This window comes from Mus pahari, chromosome X, assembly GCF_900095145.1.
Source record: "Mus pahari chromosome X, PAHARI_EIJ_v1.1, whole genome shotgun sequence".
Taxonomy (NCBI): Eukaryota; Metazoa; Chordata; class Mammalia; order Rodentia; family Muridae; genus Mus; species Mus pahari.
The window spans coordinates 91,692,656-91,705,355 of record NC_034613.1 but is presented as its reverse complement, the minus strand read 5'-3'; the positions used below and the strand labels follow the sequence as shown (position 1 = coordinate 91,705,355).

At 42.8% G+C, this 12,700-nt stretch overlaps 1 protein-coding gene across 1 annotated transcript in view; it reads left to right on the top strand.

Moving 5' to 3' along the window:
• The first annotated feature begins 694 nt into the window (after positions 1-694).
• Magt1 (magnesium transporter 1) overlaps positions 695-12,700 on the top strand; it is a 39,033-nt gene continuing 27,027 nt past the window's right edge. Inside the window, exon 1 of the mRNA XM_021187885.2 lies at positions 695-898. Within this exon, the coding sequence (XP_021043544.1) occupies positions 698-898 (201 nt within the window). The 5' untranslated portion in view covers positions 695-697. The remainder of the gene's footprint in view (positions 899-12,700) is intronic.

Below are 12,700 nucleotides of genomic sequence, written 5' to 3'. Positions count from 1 at the left end.
GTGTTGTCAGCTCTGGAGTTTGGGCTGAGAAATTAGTTTTGCTAACTAGAGGGTATAATGCAAGCTTCTGCTTTAGACCACGTAGTTCCCTTGGACCAGGGTAAGAGCCCAGGCTAGAATGGAACTCTGAAGGTTCCTTGAATTGTTGAACTCCTAATCGTTCTGCCTCCACTTTCACCTCCCAAATCTGGGAGTTTGGTTGTGAGAAATCACATGGGCTCCTTTATCTTTGAGACAATCTTACATTAATCAGGTGGCCTGCGATCCCGACAATGGAGCCAAAAATAACTTTGAACAATTGATGCTCTTGCTTTCACATTCAAAATGCGTGGATTAGAGTGCTTGCGTTACTTAGGCCGGGTCAAGGTCAAACAATTCTAAACGAAGGAACGCTTTCTGGAGGATGATTCCATTTTTAAACGTACAAGCCATTTTGTGCCTCCAAAAAAAAAAAAAAAAAAAAATTCAGCACCATTTCAAACCTGCGCATGTGTATTGAAAGTTCGCTGAGCGCGATGTCTTTACACTCAGGAAAGGGGTGCAGCCTTTTTAGCGGACCAATAAGAAACCTCCAGATTATCCTTTTCCGATTGGCTCCCGGGAACCAATCGGAAAAGAACTTTTTTTTTTTTTTAAAGCGGGCGTCTGCTGCGCGTGACGTCATGCGAGGGTCGCGCGGCAGGGCTGAGCCGAGCCAATGGGGAGCGGCAAGGGCTCGGTTCGCCCGTTCTCACGCCCCACCCTCGGGCCGTGCTGGAAGAAAGTTTCGCCCCGCCGCCAAGAGAGACGAGCGAACATGGCCTCGCTGAGGTGGTTCTGGTGTGTGTGTGCGACCGCAGCGGTGGCACTGCTGCTCCTTTCCAAGGTTCCTTCGGCTTCTGCCCAAAGAAAGAAGGAGGTGAGGCGGCTCCTGCCAGCGGCAGGGACTTTCTCGACTTGGGGCTAGCAAGGGTCCGCTCGCCCCTTCCCAGGGCTCTGTGCTGGGCGTGACTTGGAGTCCGCGGTTGGGAGGAAGTTGGCTTCACAAAAGCGGGAGCTGCAACTTCTTGTGTTGTAGGGTTTTCACATCCTAAAGCAGGCTGGAGTAGGTGACCACCTGGCTCCCAGCAGCTGGGGAACGTGCAGCTACAAGTAGTGACACTCCTGGAGTTTGGACCGCTTTGGGTGTTGGGCTGAGGAGCTCATTTTGCTACCCAGAGGGTATAATAATGCAAGCTTCTGCTGCCGACCATGTGTAGCTCACTCGGACGTGTGTCTGTCATGTCAACCCAGGAGTGGGAAAACTAGATGAGTGAGATGATGCCAGTTTCATGCCCGTGTTCAAGCGTCCAGAATGTGTAAAGTTGTCTGTATTCGGTGACGGACACCAATCACGAATGAGCAAACTAAGCCCCCCATCCCCGACCCTCCATTTATGGAACAGGCAGCCTTTTTTTTTTTTTTTTTTTTTTTTTGGTTTTTCGAGGAACAGGCAGTCTTTGAGATGTAGAAAACATAACAATATTCGTATTCCTTTTTGTGTTTTGTTGTTGTTGTTCTGTTTCGTTTGAAGCATTCTCCCCCTTATAGCCCATTAATGACAATCCTTTGCTTTTCAAGTGTTGAGGTTACAGGTGTGAGCTGCGACGCCCAGCTTTATTTTATTTTATTTTATTTTTAAGCTTGATATTTAGCAGTCCGAACATATGGATCTTAGCCCTGTGTTTCTGAACATTTGTGACTTAGAACCATATACTCATAGAGCTTTAAGAGACTAGTGATAATTATTTATACCCTCTAATTTTATAAGTAAGGAAGAGCAGCCCTAGGTTTTCACAGTATTTAAAGTAGACTAAAGCCATTAATTCTAATGCCATTTCCAGTGCATTCTGAGCTTCCTTTAGTACACAAAACCTATAAGCACATTTTTGAAATACCAGTTAAATATTGAAGCTATTAAGTTATATAAAATAAACGAATTTCTGTATCTGAGTATTTGAATTATTTCATAAGATTTTTTTTTTTTTTTTTTTTTGGTTTTTTGAGACAGAGTTTCTCTGTGTAGCCCTGGCTGTCCTGGAACTCACTTTGTAGACCAGGCTGGCCTCGAACTCAGAAATTCACCTGCCTCTGCCTCCCAAGTGCTGGGATTAAAGGCGTGCGCCACCACGCCCGACTCTTTTTTTGGTTTTTTGAGACAGAGTTTCTCTGTGTAGCCCTGGCTGTCCTGGAACTCACTTTGTAGACCAGGCTGGCCTCGAACTCAGAGATTTCATAAGATTTAAAAATTAAGCAAAGCCTCATATGGTGAGCATGCCTGTATTCAGAACACGGTAGTGAACGAGGTTCAGGAATTCAAAGTCATCCTTGGCTACTAAGTGAATTAGAGACTAGCCTGGGCTACATGAGACCCTATTTGAAGACAGTAACACTGAAGAACTAGCAAAGGAAAACATTGAATTAGGGAAGTTGGTAGAGAGGAAAGTAAAAATGTACAATTATCAAAGATATAATCTAGTGAGCAGCCTTTTTGCTGGGTGAAGAAATTGATAGAGCCTTTCTGTTTTGGAGTGTTTGCTGCATGCGTGTGTGCTCACTGCCGTCATGGAGGCCCAAAGAAGGTGGAGAATCTACTAGAACTGTAGTTTGAGGACAGTTGTGACATGCCAGTTGGGAATTAGGAACCAATTCTGGACGTTGTGCAAAAGAAGAAAAAGAAGCTCTTGACATGAGCTGTCTGGTGCCTGCTGTGGCTTTTTAGGAGAATCCCAAGCCGTTCTTTGTAGATAACAATATATAATACATTGTTTTTTGTTTTTTAACCCTTAAAGTCCTGTTTTTAAGCCACGTTTGTAAGTGTATGTATATGTATAGGAAAAACTCAAAGCTCTGTTAAGACACATAACAAACAGCCCCTTAAGAGCTGCTATCTCTAGGCATTTAGTAATGCTGGTAAGGGAAATGCTTTCAGATTTTGCCCTATATATTCATATTGCCTGAATGTGTACAGTAATGACTTACTTTTTACACTTGAAACAAGTTTTGGTACATATTCCAGGCTGCTCTTGAACTCCTTCGGGGGTGACAGAATCACAGGTCAAAGTTTTGCTTGTCTTTTGAGTTTGTCCTGCCTCATATTCTCCAGTGCTAGAATTACAAGTGTCTGTCTGCCACTATTCCAGGACACTTAAGTCTTTTTGGTTTTGGTTTTGTCAACCTTTTTAAAGATTTGCTTTTATTTTTAAGTAATTGAAACAATATTTTAGCTATCCAAGTGTTTACCTGAATGGATGGATGTGCACCATGTGTGTAGATGGTGTCTTTTGGAGGTCAGAAGAGATCCCCTGGAACTAGTCACATGAGCCACACTATAGGAATATAACCTGGTATCCTGCAACATCAACTACTGCTCTTAACTGGCAAAACCATCTTTTGATACGATATTTTTATTTGTGCCTGCCAGTGTGCCTGCATGCATGTGTGTGTGTGTGTGTGTGTGTGTGGTGTGTACACACATACATATATGTCACTTGTGTGTAGGTGCCTGTGAAGGCCGAAGAAGGACGTTGGATTACCTGGAGCTGGAATTATAAGCTGACTGATGGGAACTGAAGGATTCTATGGAAGATCTGAACTATCTCTCTGGTCCCTTCAGTTTTATTTGTTTGTGTGTAGATGGGGGTAGTGGGCAAGTGCCACGACATACCTGTGGAGGCCAAAAGATGAATAGCAAGCATAGGTTCTCTCCTACCATATGGGACCCAGGGTTTAATCAGGTCATAGGCTTGGTGATAAGCACTTTTGCCCATGAGCCATCTCTTTGCCCTCACTTAATCTTTTCAAATAAAAAGTGAGGGTTCTTTGTTGTTGCTCGTTTTGAGACAGGTTCCTGAAACTAGACCAGACCTGTCTCAAATTCTTTGAGGAGATAAGGATAACCTTGAAATCCTGATCTTCATGCTTTCTCCTAAATTGCTGAATTATAGTGGTATGCTCCCATGCCCAACGCAAAAGTAAAGGGTTTTTGAACTAGATATTCTACCAGTGGAATTATGTTCATAAATTTTGTATTGAACTAAAACCAGAAATTCCTTTTTGGAAAAACAGATTTCTTGGTGGGGAAGGGAAGGGAACTAGAGCATCTGTTGTTCTTGCAGAGTATCTGCCTTCATCCACATGCCTTCTTCTGACTTCAGAGGAAACTAGGTATGTACACGGCCATATACATACATACATGTAGAGAAAACACATAAAATAAAACTTTTTTTAAGAAGAAAAATGGTTAGTGTAGATTTCGTGTTATATAAATTTTACCTCAATAATTTTTTGGTTTTGTTTTTTTGAGACAGGGCTTCTCTGTGTAGCCCTGGCTGTCCTGGAACTCTCTGTAGATCAGGCTGGCCTCGAACTCACAGAGATCCTCCTGCCTTTGCCTCCCAAATGCTGGGATAAAAGGCATGAGCCACCTTCACCTGGCCAATGCATTTCTAAAAATAGTCTAATTCTAACTCCCTTTTATTCATGACTACTATTCAGATTTTAGAAATATATTACACTAACTAATTGCCCAACTAACCTTTAGCCCATTATTTTTTATGTATACCAAAGGAAATGATTGTAAACAGGATCCAAGTACAACCACAAAGAAATATTGGGGAAATTGTAACTCAGTGTTTCTTTTATTTTTAATTGGGAAAAGTGTTTCCCAGAAGTTCATGTTTTTATGTCAGATCTATACCAAAGATACAGGGGGAAAGGTAGTATGGTGAGATAGTAGCATTATTCGATGTATTCTTTAACTAACTTACTGTTTCTGCTGTGTGTATCAACCACTATGCAAGAATAATAAAAACTGTTTACAGAAGTCAGTGTTCCAGGCTAGGAGTGTAGCTCGGTGGGTGGTGGAATGCTTGCCTACAGTGCACAAGGCTCTGTTGACCCATTTTTTTGCTTGTAGAAGTACTAACGGAAAACATGGAAACCGCTTAACCTACTTTGTAGGGTATAAAAAGGGATTCTCTAGCTTTTATATTCTGCTTCAACCAGCCTTGTATCGGCCCAAGCTTTTCTTTCTTTCTTTCTTTCTTTCTTTCTTTTTTAAAAAAAACTTATTTATTTACTTTACATACATGAGTACACTGTAGCTGTCTTCAGACACACCAGAAGAGGGCTTCAGATCCCATTACACATAGTTATGAACTACCATGTGGTTGCTGAGAATTGAACTCAGGACCTCTGGAAGAACAGTCAGTGCTTTTAACTGCTGAGCCATCACTCCAGCTCCCCTGTCCCCGAAGGCTTTTTAAAGTTTGTATTTTTAAATTTATTTATTGGGGGGGGGGGCTGAAGAGATAGCTCAATGGTGTATACTGTTTCTACAGAGGAACCAAGTTTCATTCCTGGTACCCATGTCAGTCAGCTTACAGCCACCTGTAACCCTACTACAGGGGATCTTGCTCCTCTGGCCTCTGTGGGCACCTGATGCACATACCTAACTCACATGCACATACCTATACACAGAAATACGTATACACAACTAAAAGGAAATACTCATTTTATGCACATGAGTATTTTGTCTGCACATATGCATGGGTGACATATGCATGCAATGCTCACAGAGGCTGGAAGAGGGTGTTATAGACAGTTGTGAACTACCACGTGGGTACTGGAAAATGAACCCATGTCTCTGCAGGAACAGTAAGTGCTCTGAACCACGCACTACCAACTGAGCTACATATTTATTTTATTTATGTATGTGCATCTGTGTGAGGAGTTGTACATGTGTAGGGTTGCCTGCAGTTGCCATAAGATGGGGTCCGACTCCCTTAGAGCGGAAGTTCTGGGCCTTTGTGGGCTGTCTGACGTGGGTGCTCGGCTCTCAACTCCAGTCCTCACACCTTCTTTCTGTATCATGTGTGCTGAGTTATCTACCTTTCCTGATCTTTCTTCTACACTTGTACAAATGTCTCCACTTTGCTGGAGGAACTTTTCCCTCTTCCTTACCACCTACCCCTATTTACCTGAGGGTCTCTACTCCTTTTTCTGTGTGTTGTTTTTAGAGTCTCAAGTGTACACTGATCTCACACTCACTTTATAGCCAAACGTTGGCCTCCTCAGCTGTGCTGGGATTACAAATGTGCACCAGTGCCCTTGGTATTTCCAACTCTTTAAGTCTTGAACTTTTCTCTGATCCATGGGGTAAATTGACATGAATTTAGCACATGATACGGGCATGGTTTATATATCAACCCTTTTCATTAAACTGAACATTTTGAATGCAGAATCGTAATGTTCCTTTCTTTTTTTTTTTAAGATTTATTTATTATACGTAAGTACACTGTAGCTGTTTTCAGACACTCCAGAAGAGGGCGCCAGATCTCGTTACGGATGGTTGTGAGCCATCATGTGGTTGCTGGGATTTGAACTCAGGACCTTCGGAAGAGCAATCAGGTGCTCTTACCTGCTGAGCCATCTTACCAGCCCGTAATGTTCCTTTCAATAAGTATCAATAAATCCAAGATTGGTGGTCCACTCCTGTAATTCTATCGTTTGAGAGACTGAGCCAGGGAGCTACTCTGAATTTCTGGCCAATCTGGGTTACACAGACCACACCCAATTTATGCAGTGCTTCATCATACATGCGTGGCGAACATTCTACCAACTGAGCTACAGCCCCAGCAGCCCAAGCCAGGGATGGATTTTTTTTATTTGTGTGTGTGTGTGTGTGTGTGTGTGTGTGTGTGTGTGTGTATGTATGTATGTACTGGTTCCTGCAGATACCAGAAGAGAAGAGCTAAGAGAGCTGGAGTTGCAGACATTACTTGGCTATACTTCTGTCTTAGGGCTTTTATTGCTGTGAAGAGATACCATGACCATGGCAACTCATATAAAGGAAAACATTTAATTGGGACTGGATTAGCTTCAGGGGTTTATTAGTCCATTATAATGGTGGGAAGCTTGATGGCATGAAGCTAGACATGGTGCTGGAGAAGGAGCTGAGAGTTCTACATCTTGATCTGCAGGCTGCTGAAGGAGACTATGTGCCACGCTGGATGAAGCTTGATCATATGAGACCTCAAAGCCTACTCCCATAGTGACATACTTTCTCTAGCAAGGCCACACCTACCCAACAAGGTCACACCTCCTAATAGTGCCACTCCCTAATAGCCAAACATTCAAACACATGAGTCTGTGGGGGCCATTCCTCATCAAACCACCAAATTCCACTCCCCTGCCCTCATATGCTTATAGCCATACCATGATGCAGAAATGCATTCAGTCTTAACTTCAAAAGGCACCATAGTCTATGACAGTCTCATACTTGTTGAAAAGTTCAAAGTCTCTTCTGAGATTCATGTAATTTCTTAACCGTAATCTCCTATAAAATTAATATAAAAAAGCAGATTACATACTTCTAACATACAATAGCACAGGATATGTATGATTGAGCAGCAAGTGCTCTTACTGCTGAGACATCTCTCTAGCAGGTAGGTAAGTAGGTAGGTAGGGATGTGTGTGTGTGTGTGTGTGTGTGTGTGTGTGTGTAGTGAGGGAGTGCTGAGAATTGAACCCATATCTTTCCAACTGATCTATATATCCCCAATGTCTTAGTCAGGGTTACTTTACTATTGCTGTGTTGAAAGACCATGATCCTAGCAAATTGGGGAGTAAATGGTTCATTAGCTTACATGTCCACATCACAGTCCATCATCGGGGAAGTCAAACAGGGTAGGAACCTTGAGGCAGGAGCTGATGCAGAAGACATGGAGGGATGCTGCTTAGTGGCTTCCCTATGTGCAGCCTGCTTTCATATAGTGCCAGGATCACCAGCCCAGGAATGTCACCACCCACAATGTGCTGGTCCCTCCTCCATCAATTACTAATGTAGAAAATCCCCTACAGGCTGCATACACCCCAATATTATAGATGCATTTTCTCAAGCAAGACTCCCTCCTTTATGATGGAACTAGAGTTACAACTGGTTGTTAACTATCATGTGGGTGCTAAGAAACCAACGTGGGTCCTCTGCAAGAGCTCTTAGGTGCTCTTATTAACCAGTGAGCCATCTCTCCAGCATCTAAGATTATGTTTCTTGACCTCTGGGAATCCTTATCCTCTGCCCTGCTAGTTTTACTTTAACTTGGCATTAGCTAGAGAGTCATCCTAGAGGATAGAATCTCCATTGGAAAAAAATGCCTCCATAAGGTTGGGATGTAAACAGACAAGCCTGTAAGGACATTTCCTTTTTCTTTTCTTTCACCCCCTCCACACATGCAGGGTTTCTCTGTGTAGTCCTGACTGCCCTGGCCCCGCCTGAAAGTTGGAATTAAAGGACATCTACCAGGCTGACTTTCCTTTCTCTTCCTTTTCCCCTCCCTCCACCTCCCTCTTCCTTCCTCTCTCTATCCCTTCCCCTCCCTCTCCTTTCTTTTTATTTCAAACACAGTTTCTATATAGCTCTGGCCTAGAACTCCCTATGTTGACCAGGCTGGCCTCAGACTCACAGAGATCTGCCTGCCTCTGCCTACTGAGTGCTGGAATTAAAGGTATGTGCCACTACTACTGGTGGTAGGGCATTTTCTTAATTACTAACTGATGTTGAAGGGCCCAACCCATTCTAAGCTGTGCTAGTGGTCTTGAATTCTATAAGAAAGCAAACCCATGGGAATCACACCAGTAAGCAACGCTCCTCCGTGGCCTCTGCATCAGTTCCTGCCTCAGGTTCCTACCCTGTCGAAGTTCCTGTCCTGACTTCCTTTGGTGGCAAACAATGATGTGGAAGTAAAATAAGCCTCCCTCTCCCAAACACACACAGTTGCTTTTGATCTTGATATCTTATTACAGAAATAAAAATCCTAACTAAGACAAAAAAGATAGAAACTATGAAAAGGGATAGGTGCTGTGATGGTTTATATATGCTTGGCCCAGGGAGTGGTACTATTGGGAGGTGTGGCCCTGTTGGAGTAGGTGTGTCACTGTGGGTGTGGGCTTTAAGACCCTCATCCTAGCTGCCTGGAAGCCAGTCTTCTATTTGCCTTTAGAACAAGATGTTAAACTTTCAGCTTTGTCTGCACCATGCTGCCATGTTCCTGCCTTGATGGTAATGGAATGAACATCTGAACCTGTAAGCCAGCCCCAATTAAATGGCCTTATAAGAGTTGCCTTGGAGAGCTGGAGAGGTGGCTCAACAGTTAAGAGCACTGACTGCTCTTCCGAAGGCCCTGAGTTCAAATCCCAGCAACCACGTGGTGGCTCACAACCATCTGTAATGAGATCTGATGCCCTTTTCTGGGGTGTCTGAAGACAGCTACAGTGCACTCATGTATGTAAAGTAAATAAGTAAGTTTTGTTTTTTAAAAGAAAAAAGCCGGGCAGTGGTGGCACAGGCCTTTAATCCCAGCACTTGGGAGGCAGAGGCAGATTTCTAAGTTCAAGGCCAGCCTGGTCTACAGAGTGAGTTCCAGGACAGCCAAGGCTATATAGCAACCTCTGTCTTGTGAAACCAAAAAAAAAAAAAAAAAAAAAAGAGTTGCCTTAGTCATGATGTCTGTTCACAGCAGTAAAACCCTAACTAAAGCATGATATAAATGGTCATGGTATTATTTGAATGGCTTTCTTCCTGATTCTTAGTTCTCAAAAAAAAAAAAAAAAAACAAAAACAAAAAAACAAAACTTTTTTTCTTACTGTGGGTTTTTTTTTTCCAAAATGGGGTTTCTCTATATGACAGTCCTCGCTGTCCTGAAACTTGCTCTGTAGGCCAGGCTGGCCTCAAACTCGTGGAGAACTGCCTCCCTAGTGCTGGGATTAAGGCTTACACCACCACCACCTGCCCTCAAAAAATGTCTTAAGGATTTTTAAAAAGGATGTCTTTAATCCAGTCACTACTGAACTTTAGTAAATAGCTGATTCTAATTTCATCATTAGTAGATTGGGAGAAGTCCCTTCGAAAATTAAATGGGATGAGCTCAGTCCAGAGACTCCCTAATACAGTACTTGGAATATAAAATATATGAGATCCTTTTCCTCTATGACTAGATGGTTGCCAATTGCTTTTTTTCCCCCATTTTTTGCTTTTGAAGTTTTGTGGTCCACACTCAGGTATACACAAGTTCGTTCGTTCTCTCTCTCTCTCTCTCTCTCTCTCTCTCTCTCTCTCTCTCTCTCTCTCTGACATAGGAGTATCACGGATGTTAGTTTGGAGAGACAGCTCAGCAGTTGAGAGTGCATAGTGCTCCTGCAGGAGACCTGAGTTCAGTTCCCAGCACCCACGTGGTATCTCACAACCATCTGTGACTTCTGCTCCAAGAGACCTGACAGCACCTTCTGACTACTTGGGCACCAGGCACATGGGTGGTGCACAGACACACAGGCACACAAAACACTTCCACTCATAAACTAAAATAAAGCTTGGACAATAATTTTAAATGAAGTATCACAGATGCAAACTCCTGAGGGTGGCATTTATTACAGAGACATAACAATAACAAAACAACTACAAAAAGTTGAGACAATCCTAGCTTCCACCACCACCACCACCCCCAAAAAAAGAAAATCAAAGAAAGAGACAGGGATGGATAGATTTTGGCTCTGTTTACGAAGTAGGTAAACCAAGAATGGAGCAGATGGTAAAAGGATTTAAAATGCTCTCTTTTCTGCTCAGTCTGTCTCTTCCAGTAATTATCTGTCAATTACGTCTCCAGATCTGTTCAGTTTCAGTTTTAATTGAAGGACAAAGTTGTATATGTATTGCTGAAGAGCAGTTAGATGAGTAGGAAGGCTAAAAATAAGACTTTTTTTTAAAAAAATGAGTAAGCCCTGGTGTACTAGAACTGAGATACAATCCAGGTTTTGAAGAAATTCAAAATAACTTAAATGACAGAATTCGTTTTAGTTGTAACAACTAATGGATTTCTGTATTTTTTTCTGATGAGGGAGTTGTAGTGACAGAATTCCTGCTGGTTAAGATTTAAGCTTCTCTAGATGAATATGCCTGGGTGTGATGTTGCGTACTTGATACCACAGAACTTGAGAGTAGGGTCTCTGTAAGCTTAAGGCTAGCCTGGTCTACATAGTAAAGTTTAAGTTTAGTCAGGGCTAGATAATGAGAAAGGGGAAGCTAGCTTTCTAGGAGTGCGCGTCTATAATCCTAACACTTGGGATTCCAAGGCAAGAGGATCATGAGGTTGAAGCATGGCTTGGCTACATAAGAAATCAAAGGCCAGCCTGAGCTACAAAGGGGAGTCAATCTCAAAACAGAAGGAAGAAAATAGAACCAAACCTTTCCATTTAAGTTCAACAAGAGAGAAATTTTTGTATGCTTTTAAGGATACTTTGATTTTGTCCCACTCTCCAGCCTAGAGCTTACTGTGTAGCTCAGGTTGCCCACATACTTGTAGGAATCCTCGGCCTCTCCTGAGTGATGGACTCATAGGGGTAAGCAGTGATGACTTGCTTCCTTTTCTTCTTAGACAGAGGATCTCCCTTTGTAGTCTAGCCTGGCCTTGAATTACCATCTTCCCATCTCAGCCTTCCACAGTTATTCCAGGTGTGCGCCCTCTCACAAAGCTTTAAGGTTTTTTCTTTATAAAAGCTAATAAACAGCCACAGCATGAATTCTAACAATCAGGAGACAGAGGCAGATGGATCCCAGTGAGTTCAAGACCAGTGTAGTCCACATAGGGAGTTCCAAGACAGCCAAGGCTGCATAGTGAGATCTTGTAAAAATAAAGCAAACAAACCTATAGGGGCCAGGGAGATGGCTCAGTGGTTAAAAGCGTTGGCTGCTCTGCTCTTCTAGATAGTCGAGTTCCGCTCCTAGGAATAACATGGCAGCACACAGCATCCAAAATAGGATCCAATGCCCTCTTTTGATGTATAGTTGTACATCAGACAAAGCACTCAAATAAAACACATAAATAAACCTTTTAGATTAGCCATCCATATAAGAATAGAAAAGAAGACAAACGTGTGAAAGAAGTGCCTTAAGAATTATTAAGATGTGGGGCTGCTAGGCAGTAGTGGTCCACGACTTGAATCTCAGGACTTGTGATACAGTAGGCATCTTGAATTCGAGGCCAGCCTAGTCTACAGTATGAGTTTTAGGACAGCCAAGGCTACATAGAGAAACCCTGTCTTGAACCCCCCCTCCAAAAAAAAAAAGTATGAGGCTAGAGAGATAGTTCACTTGTGAAGAGCACTTGTCCTTACAAAGGACCCAAGTTCGGTTCCCAGCACCTACATTGTAGCTCATAACTTCCTTTAACTCCAGTTCTAGGGAATTTGATGCCTTCTGACCTCTGAGAAGCAGCCTCACACATGCATGCAGGCAAAAAACTCATACACATAAAATTAAAACTATCAAAAAAGTTAATAAATAATTATTATGGCATTATATTTCTGGGTTGGAGAGATGGCTTAGTGGTTGATTAAGAGTGTTTCTTGGTATTTCAGAGAGAACCTGATTTTGGTTCCCAGAGTCCATATCAGGCTGCTCACAACTGCCTGTGACGCCAGTTCCAGAGATCTCATACCATGTTAGAGACTCTAGATGCCTGCACTGATGTGTGTATGCACACCCCACACAGACATGCACATAATTTAAAATAGTTTTAAATCTCTTTTAAAAGAATGAGGCGGAGCCGGGCGTGGTGGCGCACGCCTTTAATCCCAGCACTCGGGAGGCAGAGGCAGGCGGATTTCTGAGTTCGAGGACAGCCTGGT